The 20,795-nt window shown below is 55.3% G+C and overlaps 1 protein-coding gene across 1 annotated transcript in view; it reads left to right on the plus strand.

Moving 5' to 3' along the window:
• The window catches only part of Neurl1b (neuralized E3 ubiquitin protein ligase 1B), a gene marked incomplete at its 5' end in the record, with an annotated part of 34,869 nt that continues 14,074 nt past the window's right edge, over window positions 1-20,795 (plus strand). The window contains 2 exon segments of the mRNA XM_005376340.2: window positions 1-81; window positions 18,378-18,923. Coding sequence (XP_005376397.2) covers window positions 51-81; window positions 18,378-18,923 — 577 coding nt within the window.

Below are 20,795 nucleotides of genomic sequence, written 5' to 3' on the forward strand. Positions count from 1 at the left end.
CCTCCGCGCGCCACGAGCGCGCCGCCGCCGACCTCGCACCCGAAGCGAAGATGGGCAACACGGTGCACAGGACCTTGCCAGGTACGCCGGAGAGCCCTGCCCAGGAGGCTGGCGCCGGGCTTCTCTCGTCCGGGGACTCGCAGGGTGACTCTGGGGGAGCCACCCCACGCCCCTTGGACCCCTCGGCGCGCCCGGGGCTGGAGTCTCTGGTGGCTCCGGGTCCCCGGCTCCGCGCGCCCTCCCCACAGCTGGGCTGTGCGCTCCGGGAGGGCTGGCACGGCGTCCTGGTTACCTTGGGGACCCTCGTCCTCGTTCTCTTGGCTTGGGGCAGATCCACGAAAGGGCCGCTGGGGCGATGCCGCGCGCCCCCTCGCCTTTGTTCCAGCTCGAGGGCGCTGACAAGCTAGCCTGGGGCGCCTGGGGATGACTGGAGCCAGGCTTGTCCGGGTTCCGACGGTCAGAGACCGCCGGTGGAGCGGAGGCTGCTGGTGCTGACCGTGGGGGAGGTGTTCGCAGGGGTCCTCCAGTCTGCAGCCTGCCAGAGCCTCCGCGACACAGGCTCCCTTGCCTTGGCCGAGTTCCCCCGCGAACCCCTGCGGCGCCCCCCTCTGGTGTCCGCTCAACTAGGGGCTCTTTAGCCCCCTCGGAGGTGCAGCTGCAGAGCGCATCGCTCCTGCCTAGCTAAAACCACCCTAGAATTTCAGGAACCAGAGTAAGGGGATCCAGAAGGGGGAACCAGAGGAGGCCTTACTGGAAAATACCTGGTAACTGCGGGAACTGGTGGGCTCCCCAGGAGGCTCTGTGCTGAGTACTTTGCATGCCTGAGCTCCAACATGTGCGATATGCAAAGAAGCTTCACCCTAACGGCAGGCGTGGAACAGGCAGGCGCTCTGAGAAGGGGAAACGACTCATCCAAGGTCACACAGGCGTGGTAGGATCTGCATGGGGCTGATCTGCCTGTCTGCGCCGCCCCTGGTATTCTTTAGACATTTATAGCATCCTTAGGCCAAAGGTGAATTAGGCATGTGTGCACGTGTGTGCGTGTGCGTGCGTGTGTGTGTGTGTATGTGTGTGTGTGTAGTAAAAAAGTGCAGCTCAGGGGAGATGCAAGTCAGTTGTGGGTCAAATTCAGTGTGAGGTTTTAGCAGAGGGAATAATAACCCTGTCTCTGTTCTAATACTCCTCATACCCCTTCCTTTTAGGCATTTCATGCAGTTATAAAAGAAAAATATATATATATTTCTTCCCCTGGAGGGGACTGCAGTGGATGGTGCTGAGCCTCGAGTTCCAGGGCTGGCTTATGGAAGAGAAGGCAGCTCCTTCCACCAAATAACCCTCTGGGCAACTTTAGGGCAACTACTCTGCAACTTTCTAATTCTGACAGGTGGAGTCTTACGGGTCAGTGGCAGGCATAGGACTGGAACTCAGGTCTGCTTACTGGAGGCTGGCCTGTGCACCCAGGGAATAGCCACTGCATAGGAAGTCTATGCAGTGGCTGTTGCCCGGGTGTGGGAACCCCACTTACCCACCAGGAGGGATTGGGGAGGCTGGTGGAGATAGCAGCAGATGTCCCAGCCACAAAAGACACTGGGTAGGGGCACCTCCGTGTGGGCCCCTTTATTCAGTCTCTTAATTAAGAAATGTTTGTGCTATTCTTATAAAAAAAAAAAAAAAAAGCACTTCTGCCTCCTGTGGGCCAGCTTGGAGTGATGAAGGGACAGACACACTGCACAGGCCACGCAGAGCCGAGAATTCTGCAGTGTTTGTCCCACTTGGGCCTCTCCCTGTGGACTGGTGCCCTAGGCTGAGGGCCCGGGAGTAAGGCTGATGCCCCTGCCGTGTCTGAGAGGGGGCAATGTCTATCCTCCTGTGGGGCTTGAGACTTGCATTGATTTGAGGTAGGGACAGGATGGGAATTCCTGAGTCACATCCAGTAGTGGGTGCCAGAAACACGAGAGGCTGTTCATGGGTTTCTGATCTACTTACTGTGAGTTTCCTACACACCACACTGTTTTCTGTACCTCTGTGCTCAGCAGGTGATGCCCCTTACAGCACCTGGAATGTCCTTGCTTAAGTAGTTAATTTCTCCAAATCCATTTTAGAGATCACCTTTTCCAGGAAGCCCTCCCTGATCACTCACAGTCCCATCCTTTCCTCTGCTACCCAGACGCCTCTACTTGTTCATCTGACCCCAGTGCATTGATATCTCCAGGACTCTCCTTGGGGTTTCCTGAGGATAAAGCCCATGTCTTGATCATCTTGTGTCCCTGGTTGCCCATTCCAGAGCCCCTGGTGCCTGGCGGGAGCTTAAAACCTGGTGCTAGAGCTCGCATAGTGCCTGAATTTTCAACTGAAAGAACACTTGGCTCAGCCTTGCCCTGAAGAATCCTTGTGCTTTCGTTCTCAGGAAAAGGACACATGCGTGGGGTTCGTTCTATGGGACTTGAAATAGAGAGCTGGCATTTGCCGAGCACCTGGATTCCATGCCAGGCTTCCTGCATATGTGGCTTCGTTTACATGCCAAGCACGCGTCTCCTTAGGGCTCCTGCACTTGCTGGTCCCTCTGCCTGGAGCATTCTTCTCCTGGGCCCCCACATGGCTTCCTCCTTGCCCCCTGTGGGTCTGTGTTCCAGGGCAGTGCCTACCAGTTGCCCTGCTGCCCCTGTACTCTGCTTCTGTTTCCCCCATGCGCGTGCCACCGTGTGACATGCCGTCTGCATGGTTCTCTGGCTGCTGCTTCTCTGGCTCCTCAGGTAGATGTTTGTCCATCTCGTTCACTGCTGTATGTTGAGCAGGGGCTACTATATAGTAAAGGTTCAGTAAACAGATACTGAATAAATGAATTGAATTCTCCCAACAGCCTTGCAAGGTAAGGATTATCTTCCCCACTTTATGAATGAGAAACCAAGGCCCAGAGAGGTAAAATGACTTGTCACAGCCCACGCGGCTCATCCAGTGGCGGAGCCAGGATTGAAATCCAAGTTTATATAGCTCCAAAGTCCTGCCTTCCTCCCGTGACATGCAGGGTCCTCCCAGTCTGCTGAAGATAACATTTACTGGGTTTCCCACTGTGCACATGCTGTGCTGCAGGGTGCAATCAGGAAATGCCAAGGGGAGGGAAGTTCCTTCATGATGGATGACAGGGAAGCCCCTTAGCAGCTCCTGCAAAGTGCATCAGCTTATTCTGATAAATGCCCTGGGGTGGGGGCGGGAAAAGCCCTGGGAACTTGCGTCTGCTAAGCTCTTCCTGTGTGCTTCACCTGTTCTCTTTCCAGTTCCAATTCAATTCTGCAAAGTAAGGCGCCATTCTCCATTTTACAGATGAGGAGACTGAGTCCCAGAAAGGATAACACTCACCCTGATCACACAGGTAGCAGCAAAACTGGAATTTAGAATGCTGCCTGTTTCCTAAAACCCCTCGGTCCTTTGCTCTGTACTCCATTAGTCCTCACCTGGATTTGCAAGGGGAAAATGAAAGGGTAAACAGGTTGGGGGGCAGCATTCCAGGGTGAGGGGTGAGGGGAGGAATTCTCTCACCGGTGCTCTGACTCCCCTGTGTGCCTCTGGGCTCACTCAGAGTTCTGGTTGGAAAGAGACTAAATTGAAACTGCAGGTTGGGTTTAATCATTAAGTTGGTCCATGCTTGACCAAGCCGGTGGCTTTTCAGTATTAGCTCAGCCCTCCGGCATCCTGGTGCTTTTGGGTGAGGGAGGAAGGTTGACCTTGCTCCACACGGCGCCATGGATGTGCCAGAGCAATGCCCACGCAGTCTATATCCCATCCTCATTAACATCCCTGAGTGGGAGCGATATTCTCCCCCATTTTACAGGGCGGCAAAGGAAGGTTCCGAGATGTCAAGGACGAGGGTACCAAGGGTGTAAGGAGGAGAACCAGTCTTTCCAGTTGAGGTGGTTGGTGTGCAAATGCTGCCTCCGGACTGGGGATGCATTTGCACCTACCCGGTGTACCCTCTGAAGACTCCTTTCTCTTTTGGACCTGGAGGAGCCCTGTTGCTGCTGAGCCTCCGTGGCCAGATCTGCTACTGCCGGGCTGCCCATCCGAGCAGGGGCGATGATGCTGCCAGGTCCACTGGCTTCCCTGGCCTACTTTAGCCCTTGGGAAGACAGCAGCCTTGGTCATCTCCATGGCTTCACAGGGGGCCGCTGAGTGACACTCCCCTTTCCTCTCGCCCCTCTACCCACCCCAATTTAGAGTTAAGCTGTGCTTTCTTTGACTCCCATTAAGGAGTCACTTTTAGAGCCGAGCTGAGATGCTCAAAGTGACCACGGCTCCTCCTACTCAGGGGCTGCAAGGATGCCGAGGGCTGGGGCTGGGACGAGGGGTAGGAGCAGCGTGGTCCCGCCCGTCAGGAAGGAGGAGGCAGGAACCGGGTCTGGCCAGTGTGTAGGGAGAGTGGAGAAGTTGCTGGAAGCAACTAGGCTTCCCGTGTGTACTCTCCTGTGTTTGCCCACCCTACTCCCTTCTCTCTCCTTTTCCCTGGCTGTGAGCAAGGAAGGCTTCCTGTAGGAAGTGACGGCTGAAGGAGCGGTAACTGAGGGCCTGCCCCCGGTAGTGTTGCCTCCTGCCTGTCTTCACGTGGCTTGGTCACCCTGTGGCCACCAGCATCTCTCAGGAGGCTGAGCCGTAGAGGCACAGGGTGCGGGCGTGGGGCTGGCCTCTGAGGGAGGGGTGTGCCCTCTGAGTGTGCCCTCAGGGAGTGGGGTGAGCAGCTGGCCCCATCACTGGCAAGCATGGGTTCTGCTACCCTGTCCCAGAGAGGGAGAGGTCAGCACCCAACTCCCCAAACAAGGCGTGTCACCAAAGTGCTCTGTGCACTGTGCCTCATCACCAGGTTGTTTTTTTAAAAAGATCTTTAATGACAGAATAGAAAAGAACTAGCGTGTAGTCACATAAGGTATCTTTGCTTCCTAACCTTTGCTGGAGTTGTGCATGCGTGATGGTTGTGTCGCAGTAGTGTTCCCCTCAGTGGGGGGCGGTGATGAGAACTGGGAGTCACTGGACTAAGGCAGGGAGAGAGCTGGTGTCAGGGTTTGCAGCCGGGCCGCCCTTTCCCCGGGGTGTGGCCCAGCGTCCTCCCCCATCCCGTGAAGCAGCGAGGGTAGGGGCCCCCCCTCGCAGTTGTGGGGGTGAAAATTGAGTGGATGAGAGCAGGCGAGGCACAGGCTGGCACTGTCTTAGTTAGGTTTCTGCTAGGGAAAGGGAACCCGCCTGGGTCCCGTCCCTGGGGGCTCTGTTGGGCCTGGCTGACAGCTGAGTGGAAGGCATCCTTTTCCTGAGCACAGAGCGTGCTGGGGTTCGGGAGCCCCTTCCTGGCCACTGCCTTCTGTTGAACAGACTCTGCCAGTCTGCAGTGTGTGTTGCTCCTGTGCTGACCAAACCTCCAGGCTGGTGAGCACAGTCTGGGTTTAGCAGGTCAAGTTCTAGAGGGAGTGCCGGCGAGGACACTCCAGTACAGTAAGTGGTGGAGGGGCACGCGGGGCAGGCTCCGTGGAGCAGTACTCTGCGCACGTGGAGGCAGTGGGAAAGGCTGTGGGGCAGAGGGAGAGTCGGGCATGTGGGTGCTGCAGTATTCTGCGGTCCCAGGGCAAATGTGGGTGGGATGAGGGACTTCAGCGATATGCAGGGGTGGGGGTGTCTGGGCAAGATCTGGCGTGGTTCTGGGTGCTGTGCTCCCCACTGGGATGATGAGGTGCTGTCTCTGACTGGGGCTGGGGCATCTCAGCTGCTCCGTGAGTTAGCAAAACAAGCAGGTTGCTTAGAGCACCTCACAGAGGAGCAGAGGCAGCTTGACCCTCTTTTGGACCGAAGGGCTTTCTGTAGTCAGTGGCACTCTCTGAAGGCTTAAAGTAGGAGCCCAGAGGCTGGGTGCATGGTTAGAGCTTGAAGCAGAGCAGGGACACTGAGCTGCGCCCTGCAGGGAACCAGAAGTCACCTGGGGGCTCAGGTGGGCAGAGCCCCTTGCCCCAGGCCAAGTCCTTTACCTGCTTCATCCTGCGGCAGTCCTCAGGCTAAGCCTTCCAGAGGTCAGCTCACCATGTCACAGGCGAGGAAACTGAGGCTCAGGGTGGTAAGAAGACCTGCCCTGAGTTAGGCATCCCTGGAGCGAAAAGGGCTGCCCTGCAGCCCCGAGTCCCTTCCCTTCCATCACCCTGGGCCGGTGCCCCCAGCACCTGTTAGGACTCCTCTTGCTGATTATTGCTGCCCTTGTCCTTACCCCCCCACCCACCAGAGGACGCACCTTCTGGAAAATCCACCCCGCCCATCTCGCGGCCCACCTCACCTCAGCCCTATCCATGCAGTAACTACCAAGGTGGATGTGTCCTGTGGGAAGCAGAAGGCTCGGTTTCTTCCTCTGCAGAGAGGGGATAATGACGTTACCTCTCAGGCATGCAAAGCACCTGGCAAGTGGAAGGTGCTCACATGTGGTGGCACCTGTCGGGATTACGTGTTCACTGGTGTACCTGCTCCATGCTGAGCCCTGGGTCGGGCGCTTCTGAGGGAGACACACAAGAATAATAACAACCATTAACTTATATCACACAGCCTGGCTGTGCCAGACATTGACTCTCAGGACAGGCCCTCTAAGACAGCTACTATTAGTCCGTACAGCTGGTGAGAGTACAGAGGCACAGAGAGGGAAGGCAGTGTGCCCAAGGGCACACGACCCAGGCACTCCAACATGATTCCACCTGGAGGGAAGGAGCAGAGGAATATTAGTGTGGAAGGGAAGACTGCCAGATGGAAGCGAGGGGTCAGGTGGGGGACGTCTCCCATCTGCGCTGGAGCCTTCATAGTGTTTAGCAGAAATCTGTGCGCATTCAGAAATCCTGGCAGATTAACTTTAGTTGCTCCCCTAGGCCCTCGGTTGGTTGTCCCACGTTCCAGCTCTAGGCAAGGAAGTGACACTCTCCAGATGTCCTGTGGGCTCACCTTAGGGGACAGAGCTCCAACCGCCTGCCAAGGCAGGTTGGAGAGAGCTGATGTCCTGAGGGCTTTCTGGACAGCAAAGGAGGGCTGCGTCACCCCCAGGGGAGCAACGAGTCCCCATTACATAGGGACCTCGGGGTCTGAGAGCTCCCTGTGGACTTGATGGGGAAGGGTACCGGGGACCAAATGCTGACATGACCAGTGTGTGGCTGTCTCATAGAGGCGTGATTTCATTTCAGCCAAAGGAAGAAGTTTCGAACTGTGGGAACTGTCTGAAAATGGAAAGGAGGGAGCGCTTATTAGCAGAGTGGCACTGATGTTTAGCCTAGCTGGGTTGACATGGCTGTTTCAGAGGCCATTGGAGCAGCCAACAGGTCCTGGGTAATTGTCTGCTAAGGAGGCTTTGACCTAGGGTCCCTTGGAAGTGCTGTCCGGTGCTTCTCTGCTGAACGGCAGTGCTCCTCCTGGTCTTTCATTTCTACTGCAGTTCTGCACGTGCAGGGCGTAGCGCCGTTGTAGAGCTCAGGACGCTGAGGCATAGAATGAGGAAGCCGCCTGCCTCAGCCTGGGTGCCTTCCCTCCTCCTGACCCCCCAGCCTGAGCCACAGGTGTTTCCAGCAGGCATTTCCAACAGCCACCCTTGGAGGGTCAATGGGCCCCCATTCCTTCTTCCATTCTGCTACTGGGATCCAAAGTGACTCAGAGCTGGCCTCCTGGCTCACCTCCGCTTGGCAGGGGAAAGTTCTTTAATGAGTAAACCATTTGGGGAACTAGGAGGGGCGGGGGGGTATCTTGAGTTGTATTGGCCCTTGGCAGAATGCCCACAGCTATTTAAAAGTGTATTTTGTTTGCATCCTCAACATTACACATTGTTTTCACCACAGAGATATCCCTGGGGCACGTGTTTTCTTTCCTTGTGCCCCCAGGGTGATGGATTTATGAGATGGGTGGGCACACACACCCAGTGTCTCCAAGGCCGGCTCCGCCGGGTAACTTTCCATTCCAGACAGCGGGTCCTCGGTCCTCACACCAGCTTCCTGTCCCTCAAGGTTCTGGGCCGTTCAAGGGCAGGAGATGGCAGAGTGGAATTTTCAGGGTGCCGGATATGGCACAAAACTTCGTCCCCGCAGAGAGATTACCAAAGGGCTCTGTTCCAGGACCAGAGTGCTCTGAATCACCTCATCCCCTCTACCGTTTGGGTGGATCAGGACGCTGAGGACCAGAACCTTGCCCAGGGTCACACAGTAACTTCAGCCTGGGTCTTGGGCTGGGATCCTAAGAGAGGCAGAGGGACGAGCACAGGCTTTGGAGAGTGTCCCAAGTTCAGATCCCAGTTGTATCATCTCTAAGCTGTGTGACCCTAGGCAAATCTCTTTACCTCTCTGAGCCTCCATTTTCTCACCTTTAGAATAAGGACAATGATGGGATCTCCTTCCTTCCTGGAGTTGTGTTGATGAATAAATGGGAGATTCCACATGAAGTCTGAGCTCAGCAGAAGGTGAAGACTCCAAACATGGCCATGACCTTTCTTCTTTGGAGATGAGGCGTCTGCTCCCAAAACTGATGGAGAGGGGCCGGCGTTAGGACCGAGCTGTGCTGCTGTGTTGCACATCTTAGATCCCTGAGAGCGATTACTGAGGCAGCAGGGAAGCAATTGCACATCATGGCCAAGAGAATGCGTGGGCTTTGGATTCAGATGTAACCGTGTCCTTGTCTGTGAGGTGGGCTCACAGGACTGTAGAGAGGCCCCAGGGAGCCGAGGACTCTCGGGTCATCTGAGCTCAGGCTGTGGGACGGATCCTCTTAGGGCCCCAGTGTTTTCGGTTGCCAGTGCTCAACCTCGCACCTCCTGGGGAGGGCAGAGCTCCTCACGGGCGGCCCACAGGTGTCGCGCTCCACACTTAGCGGCTTTCATGGGCACTGAGGCATCTGAGGAAGCCCAGCATGGTGGGTGAGGGGAGAGGGGTGGGTGGGATAGTCGCGTCTGTTAGAGACACTCACCGACGCCTCAGAGCCAAACAGAGCAGGAAGGGAAACATTAGCAGAGCTCCTGCGTGCCCAGTGCGGGGCTCTGTTCCTCCCTGCAGGGGTGGCTTTGCCCAGAGCAGCCATACCATCTTCGTCACAGCCCCAGGAGCCAGGTTAACAAGGGCTCGGATGCCAGCTTCAGCCCTTCCTGCTGTGTGAGCTCTCTCAGCCTCTCTGATCTTCCTTCTTCCCTGGCAGGGGGCCTGGGAGCAGCCACCTCCTCCAGCACTGTCAGGAGGAGGACAGGAGGTCTCAGGGCCCCCTAGGAGATCTGCCTCTCCCATCACGCCCCACCCCCAGTTCGCTTTCAGACCTCAGGGACGCTTGGCTTTCCTTTTTTAGATGCTTTGCTTATTGTTCATCCCAAGTTCCGCCAAACTGTGGCCTTTGCGAAGCTCAAAACAAGCTGATGGATGACATCCACCACCACCCCTGCCCACCCCGGCCAGGCCTTCCTTCCTGCACCCCAGCCAGGCCATGGCTTGCCCGCTCTGCCAGCAGGCAGCTTCGGCTGCTTGTACATAGCCTGGCTCTTTGTCCTTCCACCCCGTGCTGGGCTCCGGGCGGACATTTCCCGAGCTCCAGTGTAAAAGCAGTGTCACCCTGGGGAGCTCCCTCCTGCTTTGGGCCCTGAGAAGCGGGACCAGTCTGTGCATCCCAACTCCTGGGCCGGCTGCAGGTGCTGTCCTGGGGACGGGGTTTGGAGCAGCCTGGGCTGGGCACTGCCCTGGCTGGGGGCGTGGCTGTCCTCTAGGCAAAGGGAAGAAGCAGCGGCAGCGTGGCCATTCAGCTCGCTTATCAGTGGGCAGGGGCTAGGGCCGCCTGGAGGGGAGCAGCACCGAGGGCAGGACAGGCAGGACTGCCAGCTGTGGGAAGTAACAGTTGAGAACTGCACTGCTTTCCTCACTCCTGCTATTCTGGGTCATTCTGCCAGACAGCCAGGGAAGAAAGGAAGACCCAGGATTTGAATCTCATTCTTCAGGGGTTTCTTCCCTGCCCCAAATCCCTTTGTATCCCCCAGAGCTTTCTTAGGGACTTTAACCCCCTCTGCTCAGCCTTTAATACCCTTTGTGATGCTGCCCCTGGCTCCATCCCTACCCTCCCTTCTGCAGTTTACCAGGGCCGAGCTCATTCTGAGCTCCAGGGCTCCGAGGTGCTGGTTGCCCTGCCTGAAATACACTTCTCCATTCTGATCAGCCCTTCTGCTGTGCGGCTCTGCTGACCACCCCACACGGCCCAGGGGGTTGTGTCCATCCCCACCACCACCTCTCAGCTGTAGGGCAGGGGCTGCGTGTGACTCACTGGATGTGTGTCTGTCCCTGCAGCCTCCCCAGCCCCAGATGCTCCATAACTGTCCACCGAGGAGGAAGTGAGGCACTGGGGAAGGAATGAGGGGCCTTCCCCTACCCTCACCCGACTTGGGACTGAACAGCGGGAGCTGGCGCCTGTGAGGTTGAAGTTTCCTGGGTCCCTTTATCAAGAAGAGACCTTAGCCAAGGGGCCCAGTGGAGGGTTGGAGCCTGCTTGGAGGGGGCGCTGGGATGACCTCACCCTCTGAGAACTCTCACATCGCAGCCGTCTGGGCTGAGCAGGCTGCTGCTTAGGCCTGGGTGGGGCGGGCATCCCCAACCAGCAGTGCGCTGTGACCTCCAGCCTCCTGTGACCCCCCCCCCTTGCCCGAGAGGTGTTGGCAGGTGGGGTGTTTGCGCAGGGGGAGGGGAGGGGAGCTGGGCTTCCAGCGCAGGCTGGCTGCCTTCCTCTAGGGGTGCTGCTGGCCAGGCCTCAGCGACAGAGAACAAAGTCCCAGCGGCCAGCGTCTGTTCCCTGGGCTCCTGTCCTGTGTGCTTGGCAGTGGTGAGGGAGGGCTGGTTATTCGTTTGCTAATCCATTTCAAACACACCAATGGAAAGGGCTCTTTGCAGCCAGGGGACACTCGTATCCTTGCCCTTCTCGGTGTGGCGCGAAGGTTGATTTTCATCCCCTCGCTCTGAAGCACACGCTGACACACATGCTCACACACATTCCCCCTCACTGCTTCCTATTGCCAACAGCGCTTACTTGTGTTTGGTACTTGGGCAAATGTCACCTGAACTACAGATGTCTCATTCGAGCTCTGCAGTTCACAGATGCATGTTTTAAGGGTCCAGGAGACCCTGAAGTTGAACGTCAGGCTGGGTGCACTGGTGTGGGTGTTTCCAGGCACACAGGCTGCACAGCTCCCACTGCTCTTAACCGGGTCCCTCCTCCCCTGACCTGGAAGTTACACACAGCTGCACAGAAGAAGGACTGAGGTGTGGGGCAGGACAGTCACAGAGCCTTGGTTCACTCTTGTCAAAATGGAAGAGGCTATAAACTACGCTATAGGGCTGTCCTGAAGGTGAAACACCATAAACAAAGGTGCGTGCCCATAGTAGGAGCTCCGTGAAATGTGTTCAAAGGACAGGGCCCCCAGGTGACCATTCCCTGTCCCATAGAGAGGAACCTGCTCAAAGTCGCAGCCTGGGCGCCATCTGCTGAATGCCAGCGTACAGGACGCCTGGGCGGCCACAGCCAGAACAGTCGGAGAGCTTGCTTCTTGCTCTCCTCCTGCCGGTAGATGCCATTTCCCTGGGCTCTTTTTAGATCAAAGGAAGAGCTGGGCTGGAGAGATGAGCGAGGACCACAGCACGCATTTGGGACGCTGCTGGGTTGGCTTAAAAATAGGCCTCTGTCCTTGAATACCGCACAGAAGCAACCCAGGGTTTTCGAAGGGCCTGCCTGTCCAAGGTCATGAGCCCTCTGTGGGACAAACCTTTCACAATACATCTCCCCTGCACTCCAAGAGGCATCTGTGACCCAGAAACAAACCTTTCTAAGACAAAGGACTAAATAAGGTGGCTAAAGGAAGCAACCAGATGTCTAAAGAGCACCTAACATGTGCCACACGCTGTGTCTGGGGAACTTGCCCTGTGTCGTCCTCACAACCCTGCAAATAGAGGTGATTTTTACTCATCTTTTTTTTTTTTTTTTTGTATCAGGAATCGAACTGAGGGCCTCAAGCTTGCCAGACAGGGATTGTGCCACTGAGCTACATCCCCAGCCCTGATTTTTACTAGTCATGTAGGTGTCCTTGAGGCTTAGAGAAGTTGAGCACAAACCTCAGGATCATGGCGCCAATAAATGACAAATCCCAAAGTTAAGCCCAGCTCTGCCTGACCCCAAGCACATGCTCTTTGGAACAACCTCTCAAATTGAGATCTAACCATAAACATCTTCAAGAGATGGAGATGAGCAGCTTATTTACTGGCTGGGCTTTGATGAAGTTTATTGAGTATCTACTATGTGCCAGAGCTTCTCTGCAACTTCATTGCCCCTGCCAAAAGCTGGGCTGGGTGCCTAAGGTCACACACCATTTACAGATGACAAAACTGCAGCCTTGGGAAGTGACTTGTTTAAGGGCCTTCATACAAATTAGTAGCAAAGCACAGATCTTAGGTTGACCTGTCTTCCAGAAAGATTTGCCCAGGGCTGGCCATAGCAACACTGATTTAGCAATGGCGGATTCCCCTAGCCATCCCAGGCCATCTGAGGCCACTCCTCACCAACCCCCCCCAGGACCTCCACCCTTACATTTAGAGTCAGGGCATTGTTCCTTCGACTAAATGCTAGAGACAGCCCCCAGCCAGGGTGGGCTGGAGCAGCCCTGGTTACCTTGAGTGCTGGGCAAGCACTGTCTTTTCCTCCTCTGAACCAGAAGAGCAGCCACAGAGGTCTCCGCTGTGTCCCCAGCTCATGAAAACTCCCCTCTCAGCCACTCTAACAGTCCCCGACCCAGGTCCTGGCTGGAGTCTGAGGGGGACTCTAGCCACACGCAGCACCCTCCTCAAGCTGGTGGGCCTCGGCCTTCCTGGAGAAGACGGGCCCACGTGGTTTGTCCCTGGTGTGGTTTGGGGCCTCTTCCTGGCAGAACACTGTCTCCCTTGAGAGACTGTCCATTTGAATCTGGTCCTGACACCAGCTGCTGAGGACCTCTGCCCCCACAAATAGGGGGCGAGGTTTGGAGAGGGGATAATTGACATGGTCAGCACCAGGGCAGCCATGGTGTACACGGGGTGGCCTGCAGATGGACTGTTCTGCAGCCATGGTAGGGCCAAGCGAAGGCATGGAGCCGAGAGGGCAAGTGCTGGATATGTCAACGGCTTGTGTGCTCTGGCTGAAGAAAGTTAGGGAAAATACTCACTGCTACTTAGTCCTTGTGCGGAGCTTAGGGGAGGAAGTTGGGACCGGGGAAAGAGCATGGACCGGGGTCAGGTGGAGCTGGGCTCGCATTTCAGTGCTGCTCTTGCAGCTGTGTGAAGCGTCACTGCTGCGAGAGCCTTGATCCGTCCTGGAAAATGGGGACAGTGACCCTGCAGGTGAGGGCTCAGGGTGAGAAGAAGCTGCACTGAGAAATACACAGCACAGGTCCTGGCACACCATAAGGTTCTGCCAAGGTTCTGTGCCAGGTCGGGGCTAAGACAACAAATTGGGATTAAAAACGCAGTTCGAGTTGGGTGTGACCATGGAAGATGTGGGTGGGCAGAGTGCCCTCCTCCTTCTCAAACTTTCTGTAATGTGGTTGTCCTTTACTGCAGCAACTTCAGTGATGCGGCTCAGGTTTCCCACTGACATCTCCAAACCAGGCCGCTCTGGAGCTCCCCTGCAGTCCACCTCTGTACTGTCCTGTTCCCTGTAGGAACAAACCACTTTCCCAGAGCCCAGCTGAAAGCAGATGTGGGTATGCAATTTGGAGGTCGCTTATTGTTGTCTTTTATTTAAGCATCACCAATTTGTGTAAATAACACATCGTCTTAGGACAGTTTCACTCTGGTTTTCTTTATCACATGTCAGGGCCCTGGCCTCAGAGAGGGGGAAAATAGGAGTGTTTATCCCTCCTTCCCTGGAGGAAGTTGGATCATATAATCAAGATTAAACAAATATGTAAACTTCGCTATGACTTGGCTGCATTTTATCCTAACATATAGTTGGGTTTGCAGGAAACGTCCCCTTATAGTAACAAGGCAGTATATCTCCTTGAACAGCCCAGCCTTCATTGAAATTGTCAGACCGCTCCAGAGGAACATCTGCTTAGAATTCCCAAGCTGTTTTGTAAAGTAACTCGGGCAGAGAGATAAGATTGGGGAGGACCAGTTTTGGGGAAGGGAGATAAAAATAATCAAATCAGCCTTTTGATCCATGGTCATATTTGATGTTTCCTGGAGACTTTGCCAGTGAAGGGAACCTTGGTCTGTGGGCACTGGAGGAACCTATGGTCCAGAGGTTGGGTGGCCAGGACAAGGCCGTGGCGTGTGTGGAGGACACAGGCCCCTGATGTCCCCAAGCAGCTTCTGCTGTTGATGTACATGGGGGCACCTGCTTGAGGTCTGTCCTTCTGTAACAGTGGCCCTTCCTCTTGTCCTGTGGTTCTGGAGATGGTCTGCAGTCTAGGTCTGAGCCTGCCCCCTCATTGCAGGGAGCCCTGGCCTGGCAGGGTCCTGATTTGTGGGGAACCCTTTTGTAGCCCCCTCTGCCCTGTGCTGTGTGGCTGAGCCTCTTGGCTCGGCATTCAGGGCCTTTCCCTCTGGTCCTGGGAACGTCTGCAGCACTCTTGCCCCTCATCCCTGAGAAATAGTGGCCTCCCAGCCTCATGTACCTTCTGCCACACCCACGCTGTTCCTTTGCCTCCCCCACACTCCAGCTTTCCCTGTGGCCTGCAGCATTCTGCTCTGCTCCCTGGAGACCTAGCTCTGTGGCCATCATCCCTGCTGCAAACCCTGGCCCAGTCCAGAGCCTCCCCTGGCCCTAACAGCCCCTGGATGCTGATGCCCAGGGTGGCCTTTCTGAAGCCCTGTTGCCATTGTGTCTTCAGTTGTGACTCCACCGATACTTAAATTCGCGAGGTTGGGGTGCGTGCCACATGCCCAAAGACAAGGGAGTGGATGAGCAATGGAGTAAACATTTTGCTTGCTGCCCTCTTGTGCCAGCCCAGTGCCTGGCTGGCTCCGGGCAGCCTTGCCTAGGGGTGAAGGGAGTCAGAAGGTCACCTCTTGCCTGTCTCTTCTATATCAGGTATCTACACCCCAGCAATTTCATCCATCCTGTGTTCCTGGTGGGGTAAACTGGTTAAAAAGACATGTCTGGGAGTTACACGAATCTGGTTGCAGTCCACCTCTACCCTTGTCTATACCAGCTGTGTGACTTTGGGCAAGTGACTCAACCTCTCTGAAATTCCATTTCTTTGTCCACACATGGTAGGGATGGAGAATAGTAGTCCTTACCTCATAGGGTCACTTTGAGGATTAAATGAGGAAATGTGTAGCAAATAGCCATCCAGAGCAAGTGTCCCTTATAAATTTACTGAATGCATGGTGGCTCTATCAATCTCGGCATTTTTGATTGAAGTATCAGAACCCCAGCTCAGCCTGGCTTTTAAGCAAAAGAAGTCCGCCAGGCTGAAGTGTCTGCAATCATCTGCTCAGGCCTGAGCCACACCTCAATTTCTAGATGTGTGAGGTTACCCCACTCGAAAACCAGGACATAGTAATAGGAAAGGGAGGGACCAACGCTGGGCAGGCAGAAACAGCAGATGCCCGCACGACGAACAGTTGTGCAACATGTGGAAAAATGGGATGGCCCAAGTCTATGGGAGGCCAGGCCTCCAGCCAGGGCCTTAACCACCTGCAATGAAAGTAACCTCTCGCTTCCTGCCTCACTGCAACAGGGTAGCCTGGAAGAAGAGTCCACAAAAGGGGCTCCTGCCCTAGCCCTGCAGACCTTGTGCTTGGGCAGGCCCTTCTTCCTTAATTGGCCCATTTCCCCATCTGTACAATGGGCTGGTAGAGGAAGTGATCTCTTAGTCACTCTTGCCCTAAGGATAATCCACACAGCAGCTGGCATTTACCAAGAGCCTGAGGGTGCCAGGCCCTCGCTAGGCATGGGGGATCAAAGCCCAGCCCTGGGGGATTGAAGCCCTGCCTTCCCCTCTGTCTCCCCCTCAAGTGTGCGGTATAGAACCAAAAGGCCTTTTCCTATATTGTATATGCTTTACCCATTGACTGTAACATCCAAAGGAGCATTTTCTTCCTCCTGGAAAAACTGATGAAAACCCCCAAATCTCTACTACTTTCAAAAGCTATCCAGAATGTGCCCCCTTCCCACCACCTCCGCCGGTCGCCCTCCCTCCACCTGCCGTAGGCTTGGCTCGGTGACCAGTGTCCTTGCCGCCCCCTCCCCAGCTGTCCGCTCTGCACACAGTGGCCTGAGCAGTCTCCTGCATCTCTGCTCCGAAGCTTTGGCAGTCACTTCCTATTCAGAGTAAAATGGTTAAAGAGCTAAGGAAGAACTCTGGAATCACCTCACTCCCTCCCGGACTCGTTTCCGGAATCCCGCTCCCCTAACGCTGATGCCATTCTAGCTGCACTGGCTCCGGTCCTGCCAGCCCAGTCCCCCCTCAGGGCCTCTGCGCTTGCTGTTCCCTCTGCCTGGAATGCTCTTCCCCAAATGCCTTCATGGCTCACTCCTTCGCCTCTCTTAGGTCTCTGTTCAGAAGTCACCCATTGGCGAGGCCCTCCCTGAAAATCCTGTCTAAAATAACATCCTCTCTCTGACCCCTTCCTGGGCTACATTTTTGTCTGAAATGCATCCCACTGGGGCACAGCACAGGTTTACTTATTGCAGGACTTTTCCCACTGGACTATCAGCTCCATCGGCGCGGAAGCCTCGTCTGTCTTGGGAATTGCTATCTCCCAGTGCCTATCCTGATGTCTGGCACATACTGGACGCTCAATAGTTGTTAAATGACTGAATGACAGAAGTCTCTTAAGTTCTTTCTTTAATATGGGGCGTTGGCTTTGCTCCTTGAATTTTGTCTTCTGCAGGGCAGTGGTTTCTTCTTGAAGAGGGGGCTCCCAGCTTCCCTGCAAAGTTCCCCAGGCTCGGTGACCAGGGCTCCCTTCCGTGTGGGCCCGGGAGGGGCAGTGGCACGCGCCTCAGTATTCACCACCACCTCCACCCAAGCGCCCAAACCACAGCGTGGGCTGCGGCAGGCGTGGGAGGAGAGCCCTGCTGTGGCTTCCCATTCTCCAGGGCAGCCCCGCTCACTGCGCCGTGGGCTGCCTGCGAGCTAGGAGGACTTGCCGTGAAAATGGCCCATGCCTGCAGTAATCACCCACCTGCTGCCTCCCCAGGCTGCCCCTGAGGGGGGAGGTGACTACTCCCACTCAGTTCCAAGCCACCCGGGGCCCTGACCAATAGCCAGAGCCTCTGAAAGGAGACCACCCTATGATCCTAAGGAGCAGAATTTCCTTAGAAACAAATCCCAGAGGTGTGTGTTCCAGAAACGCCAACTTGCTCCCAAAGAATGCCTTCATCTTCTGTGGGTAAGGGGAGGGGGCCACACAGTCTTGGCCTGAATGGGTTTCAGAACATCAGTAACAACAGCGTCAGGTTGTTAGTGGCCCACGACACTGTACTTTGTGCCAGGTAATGGTCAGGGACTTCATCCGTGTTATCCTTCAGCGGCTGGCTTAGTTAAATCATGCTCTCGTTCCGCAGCAAGGAGCTCAGCTAGAGAACTGCACACTGGGTCCCCTATCACACGGCCAGCAAGCACCAAAGAGCTGGGATTCCAGGCCACCTCGGAGAGCCCAAGGGAGGCTCACTGTCTGTGGCCCCTCTTGTCTTGCTTCTGAACAAAACCCACACAGAAAAGCAGCCGAATCCCCTCACCACTGCCCGAGAATCCAGGGCTCTCGCTACTCTTGGAGGAACTCTGCAGCCCAGAGATGACCCTGAGAGGAAGCTTCCAGAACTGGAGGGGTTCAGTGGAGATGGAGAAGTCATTGAGCCCAGGCTAGTGGTTGTAACGACACTAGTGTTGGCCTGTCTGAGAGTGGACTGGCTTGCAACACACACACACACACACACACACACACGCACGTGCATGTGGAATTAAGCTTCGGTTTGGCCATCTGTGAATGGGTAAAATGCTCTGGAAAGAAATTGTGTTTGATCTCCATTTGGTCTAGGCTAGAGTCTTCTAAAGTTTCTTTCCTGGTTTTTGGGGTTTTTTGGATACTGGGACTCGAACTCAGGACCTCGCACCTGCACTGTCTGAAGTTTATGAGTGGCCTTTCCCTTAAGATGCAATTTCACGAGAAAGTTTTTTTTTTTTTTTTTTTGTCTTTTTGAGACAGGGTCTCTCTGTGCAGTTCAGGCCGGTGGTGAGCTCACTTTGTAGCCCAGGCTGTCCTTGAACTCGCAAGGATCCTCCTGCCACAGCCTCCCGAGTGCTGGGATTACAGGCATGCACCACCACGCCCAGCTGAAAATGATTATTAAAAGGTGACTCCAGCCCTAACCTTCCTGCCTGTCTCTTCCTGCAGACTCAAGTCCCCCGGCACGCCTTCTGGCCACCCGGCCCTGCTGTGGCCCTGGCCCAGAGCGGCGCCCAGTCCTGGGTGAAGCGCCGCGCTTCCACGCGCAGGCCAAGGGCAAGAATGTGCGGCTGGATGGCCACTCACGCCGGGCCACGCGGCGCAACAGCTTCTGCAACGGCGTCACATTCACGCAGCGGCCCATCCGCCTGTATGAGCAGGTGCGGCTGCGCCTGGTGGCCGTGCGCCCTGGCTGGAGCGGCGCGCTGCGCTTTGGCTTCACGGCGCACGACCCGTCGCTCATGAGCGCGCAGGACATTCCCAAGTATGCCTGTCCCGACCTGGTCACACGGCCCGGCTACTGGGCCAAGGCACTGCCGGAGAACCTGGCCCTGCGTGACACGGTGCTGGCCTACTGGGCTGATCGCCACGGCCGCGTCTTCTACAGCGTCAACGACGGCGAGCCCGTGCTCTTCCACTGCGGAGTGGCCGTGGGCGGCCCGCTCTGGGCACTCATCGACGTCTACGGCATCACCGATGAGGTGCAGCTCCTCGGTAAGTGGTGGGCGCTGGACCGGGACCCAGGAGGGCGGGCGGGTGCAGGGAGGAGGGCGCCGGGGTGCACAGCTGTTTCTTCACTACTGCTTTCCTGGGCCGCATTGAGCACTCAGAGGGATCAGACCCCAGCCATTGGTCTGTTGGGCAGGCAGGCAGATGTAAGCCCCGTCCTCACAGAGGACCAGCCACTAATAAAAGTCCTGGTGGTGGCAGCTCCTTGGTTTCACACACACACACACACACACACACACACACACACACACACAGAGTCTACCCTTACATTCTTTTTTTTTTGGAACCGGTAATCAAACTCAGGACGTCCCACTTACCAGGCAGATGCCATGCCATTGAGCTGTATCCCCAGTCCCTTACCCTTACAACTTTTAAAAATATTTTTTAATGGAGGTAAAATTCACATAAGAGGAAAATGTTTTAAAGTGTACAACTGAGCGGCCTTCTGTTGCCAACCATCACCTCTGTCTAGTTCCAAAACACCCATCCCAAGGGGCACACTGACCCATCAGCAGTTGCTTCCTTCCCTCCCTGGCAGCCACCAGCCTGCTTTCTGCGTGAGACCTTAGCTCTTAAACCTACAGTTTGCACCTGAACCAGTCAGCCTTGGCTTCTGGGCAAGTAAAGGGAGAGCAGGTTTCTCAGGGGTCCAGACACAGCCGTGTGTGTCATTCACCTGCAAGGACATGCACAGATCTCAGGGGTGGGTTTGACATTTATACGCCTGTCCCTAAGCCTGGAAGGTTCCCACGGAGCCAGCACCCTTCTTCCCTAGGGGTGGCCCTCCGCTGATTCTGCCACAGAACTTGACCTGAGTGGGATCAGACAGTGCATGTGCCCTCATATGGGGCTGACCCAGCGCAGTGTTTTGAGGATTCACCTGTGTGACTGCAGTACAGATCAGTGGCTTGTTCCTTTTATTGCTGAGTGGTATGTCGCAATGTGGATTTCCACAGTGGTATGTCTGAATGTTTGGGCTGTTTCTGGTTTTCAGCCCTGTATCTTGAGGGACACCCTGGCTTTGACTCCCTGCCCTCTGCCCCTACCTTTGGGCACAGGGGGAAGATTTGTACATCTAAGCCCTTTCCCCCAAGAAGCAAGAAGTTAATAGAACTTCTAAGTGGTTAGGAGTAGGCCCAGACTTGGGAGTCACAGAGCTCTCTGTCTAGACTTGGCTCTCCACTTCTGAGCTGTGTAGTCTCGGCCAACTGGCTAGGCCTCTCTGTGCCTCAGTTTTTTACCTATAAAATAGGTTCCTTACAGCACCTACCTCATGACTTCTTGACAGGGTCACATGAGATGACGGATGACAGCGGTGCAACACAGGGCTTGCTAAATGGAAAGCCTTTGAGATATAACAACTAGGAATAAGAATCTCTACCTATTGGCAAGTAGGCCAGGGCACATGTGGGTTCCTGGCTACCTACCCTGCACGCTGGGGCCCTATTCAGGCATTGTAACCATGTGCCGACAGTTCTCTTCTGTGAAAGGTTTTGGTATTTCACATCCAGAAAACACAGGTTTCTAAAACCTCCTAGCTCTCCGAGCTGTTTATTCCTGTAGCACAGAGATGCAGCCGCACCTCAGCCATCTGCCCATCCACAGCTCAACAATCACTCGACAATCAGCACAAATGGGTTAGGGTTTTTTAAAAATACAGACTGGAAGCAATCTTTGATAGTGTAATGAGATGGAATAAATCTGGGGGATGGACTCTTCCCACACACACTTTTTTTTTTCTGTACTGGAGATCAAACCCAGGGCTTTTGCACTGAGCTACATCTTCAGCCATTTTTAATTTTTGTTTTGAAACAAGGTCTTCCTAAGTGCCTAAGTTGCCCAGGCTGGGCTTGAACT

This window comes from Chinchilla lanigera, unplaced genomic scaffold (assembly GCF_000276665.1).
Source record: "Chinchilla lanigera isolate Chin_1 unplaced genomic scaffold, ChiLan1.0 scaffold00007, whole genome shotgun sequence".
NCBI lineage: Eukaryota > Metazoa > Chordata > Mammalia > Rodentia > Chinchillidae > Chinchilla > Chinchilla lanigera.